The 24820-nt window shown below is 43.1% G+C and overlaps 1 protein-coding gene across 3 annotated transcripts in view; it reads right to left on the reverse strand.

The window, feature by feature from the left end:
- LOC308579509 (DGAT1/2-independent enzyme synthesizing storage lipids-like) overlaps positions 1-24820 on the reverse strand; it is a 92088-nt gene that overhangs the window by 39558 nt on the left and 27710 nt on the right. For 2 of the 3 annotated variants that reach the window (XM_081214059.1, XM_081214057.1), the window contains exons 1-4: positions 14236-14388; positions 12511-12885; positions 9302-9466; positions 8073-8263 (exon numbers count right to left, since the gene is read on the reverse strand). In XM_081214059.1, coding sequence (XP_081070185.1) covers positions 8073-8263; positions 9302-9466; positions 12511-12790 — 636 coding nt within the window. In that variant the 5' untranslated portion in view covers positions 12791-12885; positions 14236-14388. Of the gene's footprint in view, positions 1-8072; positions 8264-9301; positions 9467-12510; positions 12886-14235; positions 14389-24820 lie in introns of those variants that run through there. The other variant, XM_081214058.1, reaches the window with a different exon arrangement.

Consider the following 24820-nt stretch of genomic DNA (forward strand, 5'->3'; position numbering starts at 1 on the left):
AATAGTGTTTAATTTTTGTCTTTTTTTCATTTGCCAGGCCAACAGTTTCTCACATTTATTGGCTGATTCAAATGTTTTTTGTCTCATTTGTTTAATTTTCCATTCTATTTCCTGAATAATAATAATAATAATAATAATAATAATAATAATAATAATTTATTATTTATACCCCGCCCATCTGGCTGGGTTTCCCCAGCCACTCTGGGCGGCTTCCAAAAGAATATTAAAATACTATGATACATCAAACATTAAAAGCTTCCCTAAACAGGGCTGCCTTCAGATGTTTCCTAAAAGTTTGGTAGTTGTTGTTCTCTCTGACATCTGGTGGGAGGGCATTCCACAGGGAGGGCGCCACTACCGAGAAGGCCCGAGAATAATGATTCATTATTTCCATATATTGTACTTGATATAATTTTATTTCTCTCAAAATCTCCTGGGACTTTGGTTTTGCTCTCAATTTCTTCTCATTTTCTTTTATTTTCTCCAGAATTTTATCTTTCTTCTCATTTTGACTTCTCTTCTTTATAGCATTCTGCTGTATCAGAAACCCTCTCATAACAACTTTGTTTGCGTCCCAGATTACTCTTTTTTCTACATTGGTGTTCATATTTATTTCGAAATAGTCTCTCAATGTTTTTTGGGCCTTTTTATACACTTCCTCATCTCTAAATAAGGTATCATTCATCCTCCATCTGAAGGATCCGGTTGTTATTTGTTTCATCTCCATCCTTACAGAGTTGTGGTCGGAGCAAGTTTTTGGGCAGATTTCTATTTTCCTTATCTTTGGTGCCATTCCTCTAGTTATCCATATTTGGTTAATTCTAGTCCATGTCATCTTGGCTTCAGAAAAGAAAGTTCCCTCTCTTCCCAAGGGGTTCTTTACTCTCCAAATGTCCACTAAGTCCATATTGTCTGTCATCTCAAAGAATGTTTTTGGTAATCTACCATCCTTGGTGACTACCTGTCTTTGTGCCTTGTCCATATTTGTAGATACTACACCATTCATGTCCCCCAACAAGATCAAATTGTAATCCAAATAGTTCAATAAAGTCTCATGCAACTTTTTATAAAATTCCGATTTCCCCTCATTCGGTGCATAAATTCCTACAATCAAAAATTTCTCTCCTTGTACTTGAATTTCAATTGCCAAAAATCTTCCTTGGTAATCTTTAAAAATAAATTTCGGTGATAGTTTCTCCTTTGCATAGATCACAACTCCTCTTTTTTTAACTTTATCAGATGAAACAAACTCCTGTCCCAATCTTTTATTAATCAATAATTTCCTGTGTGCCCTTATTATATGTGTTTCTTGTAAACAAATCAAGTCCAATTGTTCTGTTTTTAGTAAATGAAACACACTTTTCCTCCTTCGAGGAGAGTTCAAACCGTTACAATTCCAACTTAGTAGTTGCAGGGCCATAATGGGGCTACTTAACTTTACCTCCAACTGCTCCGAGTGTCTGTTCTTGTTCTGTGGGTAGTGTCACTTTTTCTGGGCCGTGCAATCCAAAAGATAGATTTGCTATGTCTAGTATGCCTTTTGGCTCTTCTTCGGCTTCCACTTCTTTCTGTAAATCTTCCTCGTGGTCTTTCAAGAACCTGTCTTTTTCATCAACTGATTTTATCTTTATCTTTCTTCCTTTATATTTAAAGGACAGGCCTTGTGGAAATTCCCACCTGAAGAGAATTCTATTTCTTTTCAACAGGTCCACTAGATCTCCGTATTTGGACCTTAAATCCAACAGATGTTTTGGAATGTCTTTAAATATCACCACACTTGATTCGTCAATTTCCAAGGTCTTTTGATAGTGCAAATTCAAAATTTTATCTCTCTCTTCTTTTGTACGAAAGGTAATCAAACAGTCTCTCGCCTTATTCTTAGTTAGTCTTCTTCCAAGTCTAAATGCGTTCACTATCTTAAATTCTTCCTTCCCCAGATCCAGTTGCCAAAAGTCTGTAAATTCCTGTGTAAGAAATTCAGCCAGTTTGTCTTGCTCCCGTTCTGGTACGGCTCTAATTCTTAAATTTCTTTGTCTGTCTTTCAATTCAATCATAGAAAATGTCACATCATGGTCCTCCAATTTCTTATATACCGGTGGAATCTTCTCTTGGGTAGCAGTTGCAATGTCTTTTGCCTCCTCAGCTAACTTCCGAGTTGATGCAGATTCCTGTAGTAATTTTTCGATGGTCTCTGTATTTGTGTTCACCTTCTGCCCCAAATTATTAATACTTGTAGTATTTAAATCAATTTTGCTTGATGCTTCCACAACTTGTTTATTTGTCTCAGCTACTTGTTTATTGGTCTCAGCTACTTGTCTGTTTGTCTCAGCTACCTGTTTGCTTAAACTTTCCAAAGATTCATTAATTTTAGCAAGTGCCTGTGCCAAAACTTCTTCCGACGACATAACTTTTGGTTTAGCCTGTGGGAGTGTGACCCCTAATGTTCCAGACGCACCAGATGTCGAAAACCTTCGCTGCGCAGTATCTGCCCAGAATTGTCTGCCAGACCTAGTAGTAGTGGGTTTTTCCTGTGACAACTCTATCTTCCCTTTCCCATCTGCCATAACAGTCTCATAGAAATTCAAGGTCACTCCCACAGTACAACAATTGTTTTGGTATAAAATGAAATGGAATTTTTCTCTGAGCCCGTTGTTATTGTAGCAATGTCCAGCTTCCTCTAGGGTGACACAATAAAAACCAGAACTTGCAACTTTTGAGAACAAAAATTATCTTTGTAAGCTCCCAATTCACTTTAAAAACAACAGTCTCAGTGCATTTAAACAGTTACTTTCAAACCAGAAGAAGTCCAGAAACACTGTATCCCTTTTACAGAGTTAGCTGTCAAAACTTTCTGCTATGCGACCCTTATCTCAAGGCAGTCCGTTCCAGATTTTAAACAATAAATTATTACTTCCTTTTCCCCTTCTTTTTTTGCAGGTATATTCAGCTCAGTCTTCCCCCCCTCCTCTCCTGCAATCCGGAGGGGGAGAACCACTTTCAGATGTTAAGATCAGCCTTTTTCCCCCCCAAGCAACTTCTTTGTTTCCGCTTTAGAGTCTCTTTGCTTTGATCTATTTACAACGCAGGGAAAGCAGACTTCCTGGTTGTACCTTCCCCGCTCAGTACCAAATTAAATGTCTTTCTTTGAATCTGTTTCAATCCTACTCATGGGTAGTTGTTTTCAAAAGCCAATTGTCCCAGGAAAAAGACAGCGCTCTCCAGTAACAGCTTTGCGGCTTCACTCCACGGAAGAAGCAATCGGCTCACAGCACCACGCCACCCCCACTCCGCTCCGGAGCCCGTTGCCGAGCTCCTTTTGCAATGGGGGGGCCGCAAACGGTGCCCACTGAGTCCCAAGTTCACAGGCTTCCCCCGCCTGTGATTTTTGAGGGGTCCCCGCTGCGCCGTAGTGGTAAAGACCCAGTTTCCGTGGAGCTCTGTCCCTCCAAATCAGAGGGAAGCGGCCATTACCGATGGCGCCACCCCGGAAGTCTGGTTTCTCTTCAGATCGTATAAATCTTTCGCCTTTTATTAAAACTTTAACTTTAACATTCAACCTTTTTTATCTTATTTACCCTGCGCAATTTTGCACCCCAACTTCCCTCCTTCCCTGCTTTGGTTTTCCCAGTTTACATCCATTCCTGCAGATTCTTAATTACATTCTATATACATCATGCTACAGTTTTTAAACTTCTACAGTTATTTCATATATACACAACAAATTTACTCCACTCCTCCTCAAACTTTGTCACTTTTTGGTCTCGGATTTTATAACTCATTTTTGCCAATTCAATATACTTGAATAATTTTGTCTGCCACTCCATTAGGGTTGGTAACTCTAGGGAATCCTTGCAGCAGTCGTGGCATACAAGAATAATTTGCAGTCTTCTTTTCTCACTTCATCTCCTATTATCCAGCAGAGGAAACACAGCCCAGAATAACTAAGGAGATAGTACAAGAATACTTGGCTAGTTTAGATGTATTCAAGTCTCCAGGGCCAGATGAACTGCATCCAAGAGTATTAAAAGAACAGGCAGATGTGATCTCAGAACCACTGGCAGTCATCTTTGAGAATTACTGGAGAACAGGCGACATCCCAGTAGACTGGAAGAGGGCAAATGTTGTCCCTATTTTCAAAAAGGGGAAAAGAGAGGACCCAAATAATTATCGCCCAGTCAGTCTGACATCAATACCAGGGAAGATTCTGGAGCACATCATTAAGCAAACAGTCTGTCAGCACCTAGAAAGGAATGCTGTGATCACCGATAGTCAGCATGGATTTCTGAAAAATAAGTCATGTCAGACTAACCTGATCTCATTTTTTGACAGAATTACAAGCCTGGTAGATGAAGGGAACGCAGTGGATGTAGCCTACCTTGATTTCAGCAAGGCATTTGACAAGGTGCCCCATGATATTCTTGTAAAGAAGCTGGTAAAATGCGGTCTTTACTATGCTACCACTCAGTGGATTTGTAACTGGCTGACTGTGATGGCCTGGGATTCCGATTCGGAGGATGAAACAGAGGAATCCCAGCCTGCACAGGAGTCCCCGCCTCCAGGGCCAGCTGAACTGGGGCAAGGCCTAGAGGCTGAAGAGCCTGCACCTGTGGCAGTGCAGCAGGAGCTGGCCCCAGGTGAAGTCCTCCTGGCCCCAGAGGGGCCTGATGACTCAGTGGCCACAGGTGAGCCTCCTCCAGGGCCCAGTAACCCTTCGGCCTCTCCTGATCTGCAGAGGCTTAGGGCAGAGAGGCGAAGGGAACTAGTTGCCCCCAGGAGGAGTGCTCGCCTTAAGGCCAGAGTAGGCGGGGCTCCTGGGGGTCGGGACCGCCCCTGACCTTAGAAGAGGATAAAAGCCCACTCATCCCGGCCCCAGGTTGCGGGAGCAACGTCGTTGTTGGCTTCGGACCTTCCTGTGATCCTGATCCTTGCTCGGCCTCCTGTTCCCGACTAACCGGTACTCCTGTTCCCTGCTCGGCTTCCTGTTCCTGACTATCCAGTACTCCTGTTCCCTGCTCGGCCTCCTGTTCCCGACCATCCGGTGTTCCTGTTACCTGCTCAGCCTTCTGTTCCAGCGTTCCTGTTCCCCGCCCGTCTCTCTGCATCGGACCTCGCCCCGCTTCGTGTGGACTCTGCTACACTCACGGTACCTTACCCCCGGGACCAGCACACTGACTGACCGAATCCAAAGGGTGCTCATCAATGGTTCCTCTTCATCCTGGAGAAGAGTGACTAGTGGGGTGCCACAGGGTTCTGTCTTGGGCCCGGTTTTATTCAACATCTTTATCAACGACTTGGATGATGGACTCAAGGGCATCCTGATAAAATTTGCAGATGACACCTGTCAGGGGTTCAGGAGCAGAGGCAAGGGCAAGGGAGGAAACAGAGAGCGAGGGGGAGGAGGCAGAAGAAAAGATGAGTGATGACGACGACCCGAGATCTCCGAGTCTTTCCAGTGAATCAGAAGATTCACAGAAAGGAGCACCAGTGGCCAGGGCAAGGGGGGAGCCTAGGGGGACACCCCAGGAAGATAGAGCCAGAGGGGACTCAGAGGGGAGCAGTTGGAAATCGGGACCAGCGTCACCGCCAGAGAGCAGGGAAGAGGAAGGGCGCCAGGGATCAAGCGCTGGCAGCTCACAACAGGGGGGAGGGCACGAGTCAGGAGTGGCCACACCTCCATCAGGGAGCGAAGAAACGGTCAGACGGAAAGTGGAAGGTTGGGCGCGCGCGCCAAGTTCAAATGCACAGGAAAGTGACGCAGTAGGCAGCCCGGAAAGGGAGCCAGGTCCTAAAGCCCGGCGCAAGGAGACAGGAGGGTCCGGGGGGTCGGCGTCAGAAGAATCCCGGAAGGAAGAGACCCCGGGGGGCAGAGGGACCCAGAGGAGAACAGTCAGGCGGAAAAGGTGGAGCAGGGCTAGGATATTAAGTTGGTGCACAAGGGGCGGAGACTCAGACGGAGCTTCGCCGATCTAACCACTAGACGTAGAGTTGCACGCAGCAGCTTGAGAATGGAAACTGTAACTCAATAAAGACTTTTACTTAATGATCGCTGGCTAGCGTGATCCTCTGTGAGCTAGGATCTGGAAGCAGCTCTGACAACACCAAACTGGGAGGGGTGGCTAACACCCCAGAGGACAGGATCACACTTCAAAATGACCTTGACAGATTAAAGAACTGGGCCAAAACAAACAAGATGAACTTTAACAGAGAGAAATGTAAAGTATTGCACTTGGGCAAAAAAAATGAGAGGCACAAATACAAGATGGGTGACACCTGGCTTGAGAGCAGTACATGTGAAAAGGATCTAGGAGTCTTGGTTGACCACAAACTTGACATGAGCCAACAGTGTGACGCGGCAGCTAAAAAAGCCAATGAATTCTGGGCTGCATCAATAGGAGTATAGCATCTAGATCAAGGGAAGTAATAGTGCCACTGTATTCTGCTCTGGTCAGACCTCACCTGGAGTACTGTGTCCAGTTCTGGGCACCACAGTTCAAGAAGGACACTGACAAACTGGAACATGTCCAGAGGAGGGCAACCAAAATGGTCAAAGGCCTGGAAACGATGCCTTATGAGGAACGGCTAAGGGAGCTGGGCATGTTTAGCCTGGAGAAGAGGAGGTTAAGGGGTGATATGATAGCCATGTTCAAATATATTAAAGGATGTCATATAGAGGAGGGAGAAAGGTTGTTTTCTGCTGCTCCAGAGAAGCGGACACGGAGCAATGGATTCAAACTACAAGAAAGAAGATTCCACCTAAACATTAGGAAGAACTTCCTGACAGTAAGAGCTGTTCAACAGTGGAATTTGCTGCCAAGGAGTGTGGTGGAGTCTCCTTCTTTGGTGGTCTTTAAGCAGAGGCTTGACAACCATATGTTAGGAGTGCTCTGATGGTGTTTCCTGCTTGGCAGGGGGTTGGACTCGATGGCCCTTGTGGTCTATTCCAACTCTATGATTCTATGATTCTATCCCTAATAAAAAAGCCTCTGGTTTCTTTGGGAATGTATATTTGAAAAAAAACAAAAACATTTCATTGTATATCATATCCGAAAACTTTTTCATTTTTTCGCATGTCCACCACATGTCAAAAAATTCTCCATCCTTTAATGTACACTTCCAGCAGGCTCTATCTCGCATTTTATACATTTTTGCCAATTTACTCGGGGTTATATACCACCGATACATCATTTTACTTAGGTTTTCTTTTAGAGTGGAACACGCTGTGAATCTTATACCTTCATTCCATAGTCTTACCCATTTGTCGTAGTCAATGTTATAACCGAAATCTACGGCCCATTTCATCATTACTTCTTTTATTAGTTCATCTTTGGTATCCCATTCCAATAAATGTTCATACATTTTAGATAGGAGTTTTGTTCTGCCTTCTAAAATTTCAATTTGGTATCTTGATTTCCCCCCGCTAAATCCCAATTTCTTATCCTCTTTTAATAAACCATTCACCTGGTGATTTTGTATCCATCCCATAAAAGCACTTTTTATATTGTCATATGGTTTTAGCTTCCACCCGTTCTCAGCTTTCACTAAAATATCTTCATAAGTTAGTCTCTTCCCTTCCATATTTAACTTTTTTATTGTCAGTACATCTATCGGGGATAGCAACCAAGGTGTAGTTCTTTCTACTAAATTTTTATTCTTGTCCCATACCTCATACAGGACACCCCTAAATATATGGTTTGTAAAACCTTTATGTATTTTCACCTTATTATACCATAAGTAGGAGTGCCACCCATATCTATTATTGTGCCCTTCTAGATCCGGTAAATCAGTGTTTTTCATTTGACCCCCAAACAGGATATTTGCCATCCTCAACTTTTTTGGATGCTGGATCAAGGATGTCAACATATTACATCTTTTCTTTTTAAATGTCACCAATTTCAGTAGGTTTGTTTTAAAGCAGTGTTGGGGAGACCTGTGGCACTCCAGATATCATTTGACCCCCAAACAGGATATTTGCCATCCTCAGCTTTTTTGGAAGCTGGATCAAGGATGTCAACATATTACATCTTATCTAGGATATTCATAAAGGCAATGCAAATTGCACAAAGATCACTCACCACTTTTGCCTCCAAAGCTGCCTGAGCAAAACCTGTGCGTTTCTCCCACATTATGCCGTAATCATGACTAAACAGTGCTTCTCTAGCTCCACCAGGTGCAATGGCCAGTAAATGGCCTTTCTTCATCATTTCCACAATTTCAGCTTTCTTGTAAAATTTTAACCCGCTCACATAAAAAACCATCTGCAGCCCTGAAAAAATAAGCCCCAAATAGAAGAATGCATTTTATGTGAAACTTATTTAGGAAATAGTGTGGATTCACTACAAGTGTCATTATTCCAAATATATTGCACTATTATGGATCACAAGCATAGCTCTCTGTCAATCCATTTCAACTAGGATTTCATGGAGGGGGACTTTAGGCTAATTCCTCTTTTGCTCAGTAGGCTTTTTTTGGAAAGCACATTGAGTGGGATTGAGTGCTGAGGTGGGAACTTTTTAGACATGTGTTCCTCAAGTCAAGTCTGTAATACATTCAAGTTTGCATTTGCATGCAGAGGAAGATGATGTGGGGGGAGAGGCAGTGGAGCGCCATGACCAGTACAGCAAAGGTGCCACATGTGTTTGACTGCAGTGTCACATGGGGGCATAAAAGCTGTGTGTGGGAGTGCTTGATAGGCCATGTGTTCGGGTGGGGCCATGTTTCCTGGGATCTGTGTGCAGATTTGTTGATAGGTTGAACTTGCTATGAAAGCCACGGACATGTCTTTGGGGCTTCACTTGGGCTTCTGACCTTTTCCTTAGCTGTAGCTCCCACCCCAACCCAGCTGCCACCCAGTGGTGTTTAAATTCAGAGGTACAACAGTTGTACAACAAAGCATAGAATTTCTGCATGGAAACCATTTCTGCTGATTCAGTTGTGAATTGGAAATAATAATTCAGCCTACATTCATTTTGTCTTACTAGTAAAGACATGGTGAGAAAGTATTTTTAATCTTTTGTTGGAATGTGCACAGAGTGGCAGGGGAAACCCAGCCAGCTGGGCGGGGTATAAATAATAAATTATTACTATTATTATACCTTCATCTGCACTAACTAAACTAATTCACCTGTTGCTGCTATTTCATTTATCAGTTGTTTTTCACCTGTTTTCCTGATATATAGTTTTATATTTTATAGCATTGTTTCAAAGCTTATAGCATTGTTTTTTGTCATATTTTACATGAGTTAATTTTAATTTTAATTTGATTTTTGTCATATTTTACATGAGTTAAATTTAAATAGTTTACCTGGTATCCAATTCCCCAAACGATGAATTAATGAAAGGCACACTCTCCCCGTCTCTAAAAAATATCTAGCCGCAAATAAGGCATAGCCGAGAGGAGCAACTCCATGATGATAAATAATAATCCCTGGTCCTTTAGGGAGATGTTCCACGCCAGTAACTTCATAACCTGAAAATAATACAAAATGCAACAAAGAAATATCACAACCATTACTGGCGGAAATCAGAGTGGTTCAGAAAAAAAAAAGAAATTTAAGATCAGGTTAAAAGCTCTGTTATATGCTTTTTAATTATGGTGCTGGAGGAGACTCTTGAAAGTCCCATGGACTGTAAAAAGATCAAACCTATCCATTCTTAAGGAAAGAGCCCTGAGTGCTCACTGGAAGGACAGATCGTGAAGCTGAGGCTCCAATACTTTGGCCACCTCATGAGAAGAGAATACTCCCTGGAAAAGACCCTGATGTTGGGAATGATTGAGGGCACAAGGAGAAGGGGTCGACAGAGGATGAGATGGTTGGACAGTGTTCTCAAAGCTACCAGCATGAATCTGACCGAACCGCGGGAGGCAGTGGAAGACAGGAGTGCCTGGGATGCTCTGGTCCATGGGGTCACGAAGAGTCAGACACGACTAAATGACTAAACAACAACGACAATATGCTCCAGCATTCTGGATGCTAGGTTGTCATCATTTCTCTGTGGTAGTCCCTTAATGGATGAAGGGATCTTTCCTCTCGTGGAATGTTCCTTCCTTGCTTCCTTTTGAGCACAGGTGGAAACATTTTTGCCCAGACTTTGAGTGAGCTAAAACTCTGTTTTGCTGTTTTAGTCTACATTAAGCTTTTATATAGGGTTTAGCCCTTGAGACAGTTTAATATGTTGTTATAGTTATACAATTTTTTTCTGAGACTTTTTAAATTTAAAGAGTAGTATCCCCCTTCTGTATGAGAGCTATCCAGGGCCTGGAGTATATTTCTTCCCTGTCCCTAAGAGCTCCAACTTCAGGCATCTTCAGACCATTCTCAGAATCACTTTCTACCAAGTGAGAAAGCTGCTTCCTAATAATAATAATAATAATAATTTTTTATTTATACCCCGCCCTCCCCAGCCAAGGCCGGGCTCAGAGCGGCTTACAAGCAATAATAAAAACAAGATGAGTGATTATAACTTAAAAACAAAAATAAAATACAACATTAAAATAATGGAACATTAAAATATTAAAATGGAGCCTCATTGCAGGAGAAGGAAAAGAAAAAAGAAAAAGGGGGCGGAGGGAATCAAATTGGCTCCAATCCAAAGGCCAGGCGGAACAACTCTGTCTTACAGGCCCTGCGGAAAGAGATCAGATCCTGCAGGGCCCTGGTCTCATGAGACAGAGTGTTCCACCAAGTTGGGGCCAGTGCTGAAAAGGCCCTGGCTCTGGTTGAAGCCAATCTAACTTCCTTAGGGCCTGGGACCACTAGGGTGTTGTTATTTATGGACCTTGAGGCTCTCCGTGGGGCATACCAGGCGAGGCGGTCCCGTAGGTACGAGGGTCCTAGGCCGTGAAGGGCTTTAAAGGTCAAAAGCAGCACCTTAAATCTGACCCTGTACTCCACCGGGAGCCAGTGCAGCTTGAAAAGCACTGGATGAATATGCTCCCATGGCAGAGACCCTGTGAGGAGCCTCGCTGCAGCATTCTGTACCCGCTGGAGTTTCTGGGACAGCTTCAAGGGCAGCCCCGCGTAGAGCGAGTTGCAGTAGTCAAGCCTGGAGATGACTGTTGCATGGATCACTGTGGCCAGGTCGGGGCGGGAAAGGTAAGGGACCAACTGCTTGATGCGGCGAAGGTGGAAAAATGTCGCCTTGGCTGTTGCTGTGACTTGCACCTCCATGGAAAGGGAGGCGTCAAGGATTACACCCAAACTCTTAACGGAAGGCAATGGCACTAATTGGGCCCCCGCAAGAGAAGGGAGTTGGTCCCTCATCCCCATGCTATCCCGACCTAGCCATAGGACCTCTGTCTTTGAAGGATTTAGTTTCAATCGGCTCCCACGAAACCATCCAGCCACAGCTTCCAAGCATCTGGTCAGTGTGTAAGGGGCCGAGTTGGTGTGGCCATCCATCAGTAGATAGAGCTGAGTGTCATCAGCATATTGATGACAGCCCAGCCCAAAGCTCCGGATAATCTGGGCAAGAGGGCGCATAAAGATGTTAAAAAGCATTGGGGAGAGAATTGCGCCCTGCGGCACTCCACACACCAAGGAGTGGCGTGACGACATTTCCCTCCCTAGTGCCACCCTCTGTCCCCGACCAGAGATAAAAGAGCACAACCAGTTACGGGCTATGCCCTGTATCCCCACGTCTGCAAGGCGATGGTCCAGAAGATCATGATCGACCATGTCAAAGGCTGCTGACAAATCTAAAAGGATCAGCAGTCCTGACCCGCCTCGATCCAGTTGTCTACGAATATCATCTGTTAGGGCAACCAGAGCCGTCTCCGTCCCAAAACCAGGACACACACACCCCTTGACCATGCCCTAAGTAGCTACACGGTCTCATCCTTATGGCCCAAACTTGGTTTTAGTCGTGTATTTCTGATTTAAGTTTCAACACTTACAGTAGCATGAGACTTGTGGGAAGCATTGAGAACATATAAAGAGTCCTATGGATCAGGCCAAAGGCCTCTGTATTAAGCCATCCTGTTTCCCGCAGTGTCCATCTAAATTAGTAGCCATCACCACATCCTGTGCTGGGAAATTCCATAGTTTGTGTACATACAGTGGTACCTTGGGTTACAGATGCTTCAGGGTACAGAGTCTTCAGGTTACAGACTCCGCTAACCCATAAATATTACCTCGGGTTAAGAACTTTGCTTCAGGATGAGAACAGAAATTGTGCTCCGGTGGCACGGCAGCAGCAGGAGGCCCCATTAGCTAAAAGTGATGCTTCAGTTTAAGAACAGTTTCAGGTTAAGAACGGCCCTCCGGAACGAATTAAGTATTTAACCCGAGGTACCACTGTACATAAATAAATAGCCATGCCTTTGTTTTGATCCTTATGTAGCCAACCCAAACTTGCAGCTTTTGTGACTCTGAGGGGGGTTCAGAGGTCCAGTCCTGATTCACTGTGGCAACTATTGTTCCAGTGCTTCAAGCCTGAAATTCTGATCCCGTCCTATGAAATTATAGTGACTCATAAGAAAGAATTATTGCTATGAAAAAAACTTTTACTCACCATGCCATATCTTTCCATATATATCTATAATATGAGCAATAAATTTCCTTGGCTTTTTCCAAATTTTGCTATCAGGACCAGTTTCTTGGTGCTTATTCATCTTCATGTAAACATATAGCCCAAATGAGCAAGCACAGCCAGCCAAATATATATCTATCATTAATGAACAAAGCAAAATCAGAAGCTTACGAAACCACCAAGGGTGAACCACTGAGATCAGGTATTCTTCTAAATAAGGAAAACTAATCAAGTTTTGCAGCATTTGAGTAAACCAGCTCATTGTTTCCTGATCTGAAGCACCAAGCGTATGCCAATGAAATAAATATATGAAGTGAAATTTTCTTCAGTTGTGATGCTATTTCCCCCACTGTTTACCTGGAAAACAGAAAATGCAGTACATTGGTTTGATCTGCCATCCCAGAAACATTCATGAATACATGAAAATCTCATGCTGCTTAATATTTTCGTAGTTTTTCCCACTGTTTGTTTTGTTTTGTTTTTTGCATTTTCAAAAACGGGAACAGAGAGCATGTTTTATCCAACATAGGCATGATGCCTCGAAGTAAAGTTGAAGGTCTGGCAGGGCAAACCTCCTCTTTCTTTTCATCAATCATAATTTTAAATTTTACTCTGGGCTTCATTCCCTGCCATATGAACCTTAATACTTTTTTCTGCCACTCTATGAAACATCAGATATCATTTATAATTGGAAGGACATTCATTTTGATGGCCAAAACAGTGATAGCTTCATTCTCTCCCATATTTCCAAATCTTTCTTTCTTCCCAAGCTTTTACATAGTTGTCTTGATAGATATTATGTTTTTTTATTGTTAACCAAATCCACAGATATTTTATTTTTGTTTCTATTTCCCACCCACATTCCGATTCAATGTCTTTTTTTTGTTTGATTATTCTTTATTTTTTTAGCAGCATCTTGATTTTCCCTTTATTTTGTTTGCAGCCAGCCAATTTTACAAATCTACTTATCTTTTCTATCACCTCCAATATGCTCATTCTTGGTTTTTCTAAGGTTAATACAATGTCATCTGCGAATTCTTTTAAGTTGTAATTTTGCTGGCTCAGTTATTCCATTGATTTTATTATTAATCCTTATATTTTGAGCCAGTACTTCTAATATTAATATAAATAACAGCGGAGACATTGAGCAACCTTGCCTCATCCCTTTATAATCATACATTTTTCTGGTGTGTTGTTTAGAATTATATTGGCCGTCTGCTCATTATAGATTGATTTTATACTTTTTATAAAGGTCTCCCCAACCCCCACTGCTGGAGTATTAAGGAAAGTGAGAAAGGGTCACTTCTCCAAGAGCCCGGCAAGGCCCTCTGCAGCCGCAGATATATCATGTGATGTACTGAGATATTGTGGTATTTAGCTGGTAATATATTGTGATGTTATAAACCTGATATCGCGCAGCCCTAAAGCACACTGAAAGACAGACAGCATTTCTCTCTCTCTCTCTCTCTCTCTCTCTCTCTCTCTCTCTCTCTCTCTCTCTCTCTCTGGACTCCTGCACAGGAAGTGACAAATAACACAACTACCAGCACATTTGCAAATGAAGCAGGGCCCAGTCTGGTTTCAAATAGAATGAGAGACTTTGATGAGATTCCTGCATTGCAGGGGGTTGACTAGATGACCCTTGGGACCTTTCCAACTCTTTCCAACATACACTTTATGATTCACTGAACAAAAACTTTTACTTACATTCCTGGTAAGCCTAAATTGCCTTTAATTCAGTCACCTCTCTCTGGAAGCAGCAGAAGTCTTGTCTGGTGCACTTTTTTGTAGGCTAATTTCCACCCCTATGGCGACATGTCCCTTTAGGTGGCAGTTTAAAGAGACTCTGATGGGTGTGCCATCTGTATGAGGAAACAAAGAATTGTGAAAAAGAGGGAGGGCTTGTGGAGGCTGATTCTTGGAAGTTGTGGCCTTTTTTAATTAAATGTAAGTTATGGTGTCAAGATGTGCTTGCAAGATTTCCTGCACTTCTTAAACCTTGATAACATGTTTTGTTTACAATATTGAATCCTAGTGCTGCATTAGGAAAAGTATTTGCATTGGACTTCTCTCTTTAATTCAGAGCAATAATCACATACACATATGATGGTCTGTTTTACTCTATTTTTGAGGGGAGAGGTATTCATTATGACAGCTTGGTAGTACTTTCCTGCATTAAGGGGTTTGATCAACAGGGAAGAAATAATTTGATAGCCTTGCCTTGTTTAATTTGTTTGACATGATTAGTTTCTTCAAACTTTCTTTTTTGGAGTTTTCCACATCTACAATAGCAATCATATTGCACAATAACATACTGTGTCACAGAAAACCAGTTATTGACTAAGGAGTAAAGGTAGTATTGCGGAACGTGTGTTACCTCCCTTTCCTGGTAGCTTCTCCCCCTTCAAATAAGGTACCAGATAGGATCACCCTGCAATACATAAAAATTATGTATGGTAATCTTGGGGATTACCAGGACATCGAAGGTTCTATGGAGATCAAAAGCGAGTTCCCAATGGGTTTGCAGCTCCATTTGTTGCTGGGCTGACCTGGCTGTCAAACTGTGATCTATGGACTCCAATGCACTCCTGCAGCAGGGTGCCTCGAATTTCCTTCCCAGCGAGCAGCAGATGTCCCAGAAAATAAAACCAAGGAAAATACCTACTGCTTATGTATTGAAGCCCCAGTAGCAGCCGCCGCAAGGGTGGTGGAAGTATTGGGACCCCTAATGGGAGAGGAAGGGCAGCTGCCACCCCAATACAAGGCCTACTGGGACGTGTCCTGTGAGAAGGAGGCAGACAGTTTGCCTCCGCATCGAACTTATGACTGTAAAATAGACTTGCTATCGGGGGCTCAGATGCCCAGAAGCCGATGTCTATTTGATGTCTGAGAAGGAGCTGACATCTCTCAAGGAGTTTCTCGAGAAGAGCCTGGCACGGGATTTTACCCAGCCATCCAAGGAGCCAGCGGGCTCTCCCATGCTGTTTGTAAAGAAAAAAGACACACCCACACTGTGTCTCTGCATGGACTTTCACCAGATTATCCGCATCATGGTGCCCAATCGCTATCCCTTACCATGCATTGGGGATTTGCTAGAGAGGTTGAGGTCTGCAAAGATTTTCACAAAGCTGGATTTAAGGGGGGGTGCGGGTGGCGCTGTGGGTTAAACCACAGAGCCTAGGACTTGCTGATCAGAAGGTCAGCGGTTCGAATCCCAGCGACGGGGTGAGCTCCCATTGCTCGGTCCCAGCTCCTGCCAACCTAGCAGTTCGAAAGCACGTCAAAGTGCAAGTAGATAAATAGGTACCCCTCCGGCGGGAAGGTAAACGGCATTTCTGTGCGCTGCTCTGGTTTGCCAGAAGCGGCTTAGTCATGCTGGCCACATGACCTGGAAGCTGTACGCCGGCTCCCTCGGCCAATAAAGCGAGATGAGCGCCGCAACCCCAGAGTCGGCCACTACTGGACCTAATGGTCAGGAGTCCCTTTACCTTTACCTTTACAATTTGATACATATGAGGGAGAGAGATGAGTGGAAGACAACATTCTGCAGTTATGGCAGTTTCAAATACTTGGTCATGCCTTTTGGGTTTCAATCAGGGACAGTGATGTTGCAAGCATTCATCAACCATGTGTTGGAGAACCTGGTGGATATGCAGGTCATTTGTTATCTTCTGATCTATTCTGAGAACCCAGAACAGCATGTACGTCACATGACAGAGCTACGAAGGCTGAGAGAGCATTGCCTTTACACAAAGTTGGAGAAATGCCAGTTCCACGTCTCAGAAGTAGAGTTCTTGGGGTACCGTATAACGCCAAGTGAAATGCACCATGTATCTGGCCAAGGTGCAGGTGGTAGTGTCGTGGAAGGAGATGCAAAGGACTTGCAAAGGTTGGGGACTTCCGGAGGCAGCGCGAACGGCAATGTCGGTCTCCTTCGCGCTGTGAAGGGGAAGCTCCACAAAAACGGGTCGTCCGCTACGGCGAAGCAGAGACCCAAGTTGGAAACCCACAGGCAGCGAAAGCCTGTGGTCGTGGGACTCGGCGGGTACCAGAAGCGCCCCCCGAAACGAAGAAGGGACCTCGTAAGGGGCTCCGGAACGTGGAGGGGCTGGCGCGGTGCTGTGAGTCGATCGCTCTTTCTGTGGAGTGAAGCCGCATAGCTGCTGTCGGTGAGCGCTGACCTTTTTTCCTGGGAACATTTGACTAAAAAAGCAATAACCCGTGAGTAAGAGGGACTGAACGAATTGGGGACTAAATTAATCTAAAATTTGGCCAAAGCGGGAGACGCAACCAGGAAGTCCGTCTCCCGGCTCTGCTTAAAGACTTAAAGCAAAGACTTTGATCTGTCTGGTGCCTTTGAAGCGGCGCCTAAAAGTATTAATCCTTGCATTACTTGAACTGACTCTGTTGATATTAGTGGATTTAACTCTTCTGGTTGTGGATTTTGTTTTTACCTCTTCCTTTGGATTTACAAATTTATTAAGGAACCTAGGCAGTCGGACTGCCAGACTGATAGAACTGTCAGATTGTGGACCTTGTTACTCTGCTACTTTGAATGGTTACATCTGAGTGCTACCTGAACTGCTACATTGAAACACTGTTTCTGGCACTTTTTAGAGACATTGTTCTACTCTAAAGATTAACTCTGCTAACTTTAAGAGACCTGAAGGTCTTTTGGAATTTTGAGGCTGTTTGGACATTTGTTTTAAAAGTTTTGAAGTTTTGGAACAACTTGAGAAAAAACTTTTTATTTTTTATTTTTTATATAAATTTTTATTGGTTTTACAACATTTTTTAAACAATACAAACAAATAAAAAGACAAACAAACATGTATAATTTCATAACCTTTTTTCTGTAACCTTCATTTCTCGGACTCCCCCATACCTCCCCTTTCTGCATCCCTATTTCTAAGATTATCTCAGCAGCTTCTAAGCAATTTTATCAAATATGTGTCCTCTTAGTCCTTTCTCTAGCTTGATCTTATGTCACTGTTTCCCTTTTTCTCTCACCACCTCGGCATTTTAGCCTTCATCAATTTTATAATAGCTCTTAAGATAAATTTTAAATTTCTTCCAGTCCTCTTCCGCCGTCTCTTTCCTCTGATCACGGATTCTGCCAGTCATCTCAGCCAGTGTCATATAGTCCATCACTTTCATCTGCCATTCTTCCACGGTGGGTAGATCTTGTGTCTTCCAATACTTTGCGATGAGTATTCTTGCTGCTGTCGTCGCATACATAAAGAAAATTCTATCTTTCTTTGACACCAATTGGCCGACAATGCCCAAGAGAAAGGCTTCTGGTTTCGAGAAAAAACTTTTTATGAACAACAAATTAGCTGTTTCCCTCAAGATACGTTTGAACTCCCCCTAGAGGATTTTGGATTTACAACTGTCTGGGACTTGTTTTTTTTCCTTTTCTCCTCTCTTTGTTTATTCTCTGGGCTTGTGGTTTCCCATGGGATCGTATACAGTTTGACCTTGGCACGTAGACAGAAGTGGAATGAGCGGCTCTGGGAAAACAAGATCAGCGAAAGCTAAAGCTAAGCAAACAACTTTAACTTCACAGCTGCGCAGATCATCTGTTCCTGCTATTTTGGTGACACAAGAGGAAGAAACTGAGCAAACTTTGCTGGAAGGTATGGCTACAGGAGGATCCGCTTCAGTATTGGACAAAATCCTTGAAAAATTGGAAAGTTTGGATAAAAAAGCGGATGAGCAATCGGCTAAGATTGACCAAAATACAGCCAGTGTTAATAAATTGACTGAACAAGTTGCTCTGAACGCACAATCAATTGGGAAACTATTTGAAGCCACCACAGAAAATTGTAAATTGGCTGAGGAAGCTAACCAAAAAGCTGAAGCATTAAAGGAGGAAGTTAAACCATTGCACAAGCAGGTTGGTGAACAGCAGGCCTATCTGTCTATGATAGAATTACAAAGCAGGGAAAACAACCTGAGACTGAGGTCAATCTTAGAACTTGAACAAGGGGACTTAATTGAATACCTGACAAAATAATTCACAAAATTTTGGCCTTTGGAAGAAGATAAGGACTTTAAAATTGTGAGTGCTTTCAGACTTGGAAAAGTAGCAAGGAGAGATAGGCCCAGAGACTGTTTGATTGCTTTGAGAACAAAGGAGGAAAGAGACAAGATATTGAGTGCACATTTCAAAAAGTCACTTGAAATTCAAGATTTGAAAGTGGAAATCTACAAGGATATCCCTAAACAACTATTGGAACTCAGATCAAACTACACAGAGTTGGTGAAACTGCTGAGGAGTAATTCAATCGTCTTCAGGTGGGAATTCCCTCAAGGACTATCTTTTACATTTAGAGGGAAGAAGGTGAAAATCAAAACAGCTGAGGACAAAGAAAAGTTCCTGAGTGACTACGGAGAAGACCTTCAGAAAGGGATTGGAAGAACCCCAGGGTCTGGGCCATTGCCTGTACCTACACCTTTGGGGCCTGAAGAACAGGAGAAAGAGACACCATCACCTAAGGAATAACAGAGTGGTCCAGGATGTCTCTGCAGCTCCTAAGCTGGAATATTAATGGCTGTAATTCCCCGGAAAAAAGGAGAAGGATATTTCATCTATTAAAGAAAGAGCAATTGGACGTTATCTGCCTGCAGAAAACACATGTGACTAGGCTCCACAGAAAAGTGCTAATTAACAAGAGACTAGGCCAAGAATTTATTTCATCGGACCGAGTGAAGAAGAGAGGAGTGGTGATATATGCAAAGGAGAGCCTGTCACCAAAATTTCTTTTTAAAGATGAGCAGGGAAGAATTTTGGCAATTGAAATACAAACACAAGGGGGAACTTTTTGATATTGGGAATTTATGCACCGAATGAGGGGAAATCGGAATTTTACAAGAAGCTGCATGAGACAATGCTGGACTATCTGGACTATAGCAACATCATCATGATGGGAGATATGAATGGGGTGGTGTCCACAAACATGGACAAAGCACAAAGTCAAAGTGTGACAAAGGAGGGCAGACTACCAAAAACCTTTTTTGAACTAACCGACAATATGGACTTGATTGACATTTGGAGGACAAAGAACCCCCTGGGAAGAGAAGGGACATTCTTTTCTGAAGCCCAACTGACATGGACAAGAATCGGCCAAATATGGATAACTAGAGCAGTGTTTTTCAACCTTTTTTGGGCAAAGGCACACTTTTTTCATGAAAAAAATCACGAGGCACACCACCACTGTGTGCGGAGAGGGAGATGTCAGAGCCCCGCTGCTCTCTATGGGGAATCGGATGAGAGCAGACCGCCTGTCCGCTCTCATCCGATCCCATCCGATCTGATCCCCACCCAGGACGGATGGGAAATAGGGTGGACACAGTCCGGCGCCCGCCTAGTGGGCGAAAATTTGACTTTTTTTAAAAAAACCTTAGGCTTATTTTTATTCATGACAATATTTGTTAAAAATATTACATCTGCCTTTGAGAAGAGAGAGTATCATATTTTTATAATGTGGAAAAATAAACTCTACAGACACCCCAAATTGGCACACAGGTGCTTTAAAATAACATCCTCTCACAGGATAATTCCAAAGGGGTGCTTTGCTCCCACCCTGTTTACCCAATTATTCTTTAAACACACTGGACTGCATGAATGGGTATAAGACGAGAATACCTAAAAACAGTAAAATGTTTATTTTCTTAGAAAAAAAAGAGGGATTCAAACTGATTGTGGTCACAACGTCCATCTGTTTAACCTTGAAGTCCCCCCCCCGCACGCTCTCCTTCCTCAGCGCCTCTCGCTCCCAGGAGGCCGCCCAGCGCGGGGCTCTCGCCATCTGCCTGCCTGGCTGCCTGCGAGCTCGGCGGGCAGCGCCTCCGTCCGCAGCGCCCGCCTCGCGGCTCTCGAGTGGCGCTCGCCCGGGAGGACACGCCGGAGCCCGGGAGCTTCTTCCTCCGCCCCCGGAGCCGGAGCGCCGCTTGGAGCGCTGAGGAAGGAGAGCGCACGGGGGGGGGACTTCAAGGTTAAACAGATGAGAGCCGCGAGGCGGGCGCTGCGGATGGAGGCGCTGCCCGCCGAGCTCGCAGGCAGCCAGGCAGGCAGACGGCGAGAGCCCCGCGCTGGGCGGCCTCTCCTCGCCGCCGCTGCGGCACACCAGGCAACATCTCGCGACACACTAGTGTGCCGCGGAACAGTGGTTGAAAAACACTGAACTAGAGGACTGGCACCTAAGACTAGAAAGGTGGAAATCTGCCCAAAAACCTGCTCCGACCATAACGCAGTAAAGATGGAAATGAGATTAATTCCAACTGGCTCCTTCAGATGGAAAATGAATGACACCTTATTAAGAAATCAGGAGATTATTAAGAAGGCCCAAAAGACTTTGAAGGACTATTTTGAAATAAATTTGAACACTACAGTGGAAAAAACAGTAATCTGGGACGCAAGTAAAGCGGTTATGAGGGGGTTTCTGATACAACAGAATACAATAAAGAAAAGAGTGCAGAGTGAGAAAAAAGATAAGATTTTGGAGAAAATAAAGGAATGTGAGAAAAAGTTAAGATCGAAACCAAAGTCACAGGAGATTTTGAGAGAAATCAAACTCTATCAAGCACAGTATTCTAAACTGATAAATCAGGAAGTTGAGTGGAAAATTAACTTAATGAAACAAAGGACATTTGAATCGGCAAACAAATGTGGAAAACTGCTAGCATGGCAGTTGAAAAAGAGACAAAAATTGAACACGGTTACTCATCTTGAGATCGATGGGAGAAACATCCAGAACCCTGTGGAGATTAGAAAGTGTTTCCAGAGATATTTTAAACAACTTTACACTCAAGGGCCGCAAAAAGAGACTGAGATAGACCAATTTCTAAGAAGTAATGGACTACCAAAACTATCCCAAGAAAACAGGACAATACTGAACTACAAAATAACACAACAAGAAATTGAAGGAGCCATTCAGAATATGCAATTGGGCAAATCTCCAGGGCCAGATGGGCTTACCTCCAAGTATTAAAAGACATTGAAAGATTATTTGACTCAACCACTAATGGAGGTTTGCAATGAGATTATGGAGGGGAAGAAAGCACCGGAATCGTGGAAAGAAGCTTTCATCACATTGATACCTAAATTGGAAACTGAAAAGACACAACTCAAGAACTACCGTCCCATCTCTCTTTTAAATGTGGATTACAAAATTTTTGCAGATATTTTAGCAAATAGATTAAAAAGAGTGCTAAACGACGTGATTCATAAAGATCAGGCAGGTTTTCTCCCAGGTAGACATTTATCTGATAACACAAGGAACATTATTGACATTTTGGAACTTTTGCAAACGAACATTAATACAAAAGCAGTACTGATTTTCATAGATACAGAGAAGACCTTTGACAACATCTCATGGAAGTTTATGAAGAAAAACCTTGAAGGGATGGGAGTGGGACGGGGGTTTGAAAATGGTATAGATGCAATTTACTCAGAACAAAAAGCTAAATTGATAGTTAACAATGTGGTGACAGAAGAGTTTAAGATTGAGAAAGGAACACGACAAGGTTGCCCTATTTCCCCATTGTTATTTATTTCAGTCCTGGAGGTGCTCTTGAACATGATTAGAAGGGACCGGTTGGTTGAAGGAATACAGGTTGGAGCCAAACAGTATAAACTTAAAGCTTTCGCAGATGACCTGGTTTTGACACTACAGGAGCCAGAATCTAGTACAAAAAGGGCGTTAGAACTGATTCAAGAGTTTGGTCGGGTGGCGGGATTCAAATTAAATAAGCAAAAAACTAAGGTTTTGGGGGAAAAATTGACGACTTTAGAGTCAGAAAGGTTTCAGAAAGAGACAGACTTAAGTGTGGTTAAAAAGGTAAAATACCTAGGGGTAAACATGACAGCCAAAAATTTGAACTTATTTAAGGATAATTACGAAAAGTGCTGGTCAGAAATCAAAAAAGACCTAGAAAGTTGGTCAAGATTGAAACTTTCCTTGTTGGGCCGAATCGCTGCTATAAAAATGAATGTATTGCCAAAAATGCTGTTTTTGTTTCAGACCCTACAGATTGTGGACACGGTGGAGTGTTTCAGAAGGTGGCAGAGAGACATTTCTAAATTTGTCTGGCAGGGCAAAAAGCCCAGAATAAAATTTAAAATATTAACTGATGCTAAGGAAAGAGGGGGGTTTGCCCTGCCAGACTTAAGGCTGTATTATGAATCAGCAGCTTTCTGCTGGTTGAAAGATTGGCTGCTTCTGGAGAACACTGATATTTTGGATTTGGAAGGGTTTAACAACGCCTTTGGATGGCATGCATATTTGTGGTATGACAAGGTAAAAGTTCATAGAGTTTTCAAGAACCATATTGTCAGGAAAGCAGTGTTTAATGTCTGGATAAAATACAAAGATTTATTAGAAAACAAGACCCCAAGGTGGCTGTCACCAATGGAAGCTAAGGCTCAGAAAAGACTCAATATGGAGGCCAAATGGCCGAAATATTGGGAAATATTAGAAAAAGATGGAGACATCTGGAGATTGCAGAGTTTTGAGAAACTAAAGGATAAAGTGCGAGATTGGTTACATTATGCTCAGATTAGGGAGAATTTCAATATGGACAAAAAAACAGGTTTCCAGGTGGAAAAATCGAAACTAGAAACAGAACTGTTAGAACCAAAAACTAAGGTACTTTCAAAAATGTACAACTTGCTGTTAAAATGGAACACTCAGGATGAAACGGTTAAATCAGCAATGATAAAATGGGAACAGGACATTGGTTACAACATTATGTTTGCTGACTGGGAAAGGTTATGGACCACCGGTGTAAGGTTTACGGCATGCAGTGCCTTGAAAGAAAATATTATGAAAATGATATACAGGTGGTACATGACCCCAGTCAAGCTTGCAAAAGTATACCATTTGCCAGACAATAATTGTTGGAAATGTAAGGAAACTGAAGGAACATTCTTTCACCTGTGGTGGACCTGCCCAAGGGTTAAGGCTTTCTGGGAAATGATCTATAATGAGTTAAAAAAGGTATTTAAATATACCTTCCCTAAGAAACCAGAGGCCTTCCTTTTGGGCATTGTCGGCCAAAGGGTGTTAAAGAAGGACCGAACTTTATGTACGTGACTACAGCAGCAAGAATACTTATTGCAAAGCATTGGAAGACCCAAGATTTGCCCACTCTGGAAGAATGGCAGATGCAACTGATAGACTATATGGAATTGGCAGAAATGACTGGCAGAATCTGGGACCTGGGAGAAGAGACGGAGGAAGAGGACTGGAAAACGTTCAAGGACTATTTGCAAAAACACTGTAAATTGTATGAATGCTAAGATGATGCAGGATAGAAAATAACTTGGTACCACCAACTAGTTGAAAAAAGTATGAAAATAAGCGATTTATAAAAATAAGGATGTAACTTTATATAATATTATGTCAAAATTAAATACTTAAATATGTGAAAATTAAAATTGAAATTGGAGACATAATATTTGGAAATTACAAAGTAAGATTGAAAGAAGGTGAAGTATTGCTGACTCAACTTTATAATTGGGAACGCAGATAAGGGAGATGAGAGGAAGTCCCAAAGGAAGGTTATGGAAATATGGTTTTTCTGGAAATTAACTATCTTGTTTTTCATCTGGTGTGTGTTAAATCTTTGTTCTTTTTTTTCTGTTTGTTTTATGTTGGTGATGGTGTTTTATATGTTTGGTGTTATATTGTTTAAAACCTTTAATAAATATTTTATATAAAAAAACCAAAAAGGACTTGCAAAGGTTTTGGGGGTTTGCGAACTACTATCACAAGTTCGTGTCTGGCTACTCCAGGCTCACAGTGCCTCTTACGGACTCCTTGAGGGTAAAATAAAACCCTTCCTGTGGACAGCAGAGGCTCAGCAGGCATTTGAACAACTCAAGGCCGTATTCACCTCAGAGGACTATCTAGCCCATGCCGACTCCCAGCATGGTGGTGGAGACCAATGCCTCCAATAGGGCGTTGGGAGTGGTGCTGCTTCAAGAAGACTGGAATGGCGATCTGTGCCCCAGTGGCGTAGTTAGCTGCATGGGCGGGACGAGCTGGGGGGGCAAGATGATCCGCCGTGCGCGCGGCAATGAGCCATTCCGTAGTGTGTGGCGGCGACGAGGCAAGCCCCTCACTGTCTGCCTTTTTGTCACCCCCTTTGTCAGCCCGGGGCAGACTGCCCCCACCCCACCCCCTTCCTACGCCCGTGCTGTGCCCGTGTGCCTTTGACAGGTGTGGGCTGGCATCCTGCTTAATAACAGCACACAAGACTTAATTAACTGGTACATTTACTGCAAGCA

The sequence above is a fragment of the Podarcis bocagei genome (genome assembly GCF_964188305.1).
Source record: "Podarcis bocagei genome assembly, contig: HAP1_SCAFFOLD_109, whole genome shotgun sequence".
Classification (NCBI taxonomy): Eukaryota; Metazoa; Chordata; class Lepidosauria; order Squamata; family Lacertidae; genus Podarcis; species Podarcis bocagei.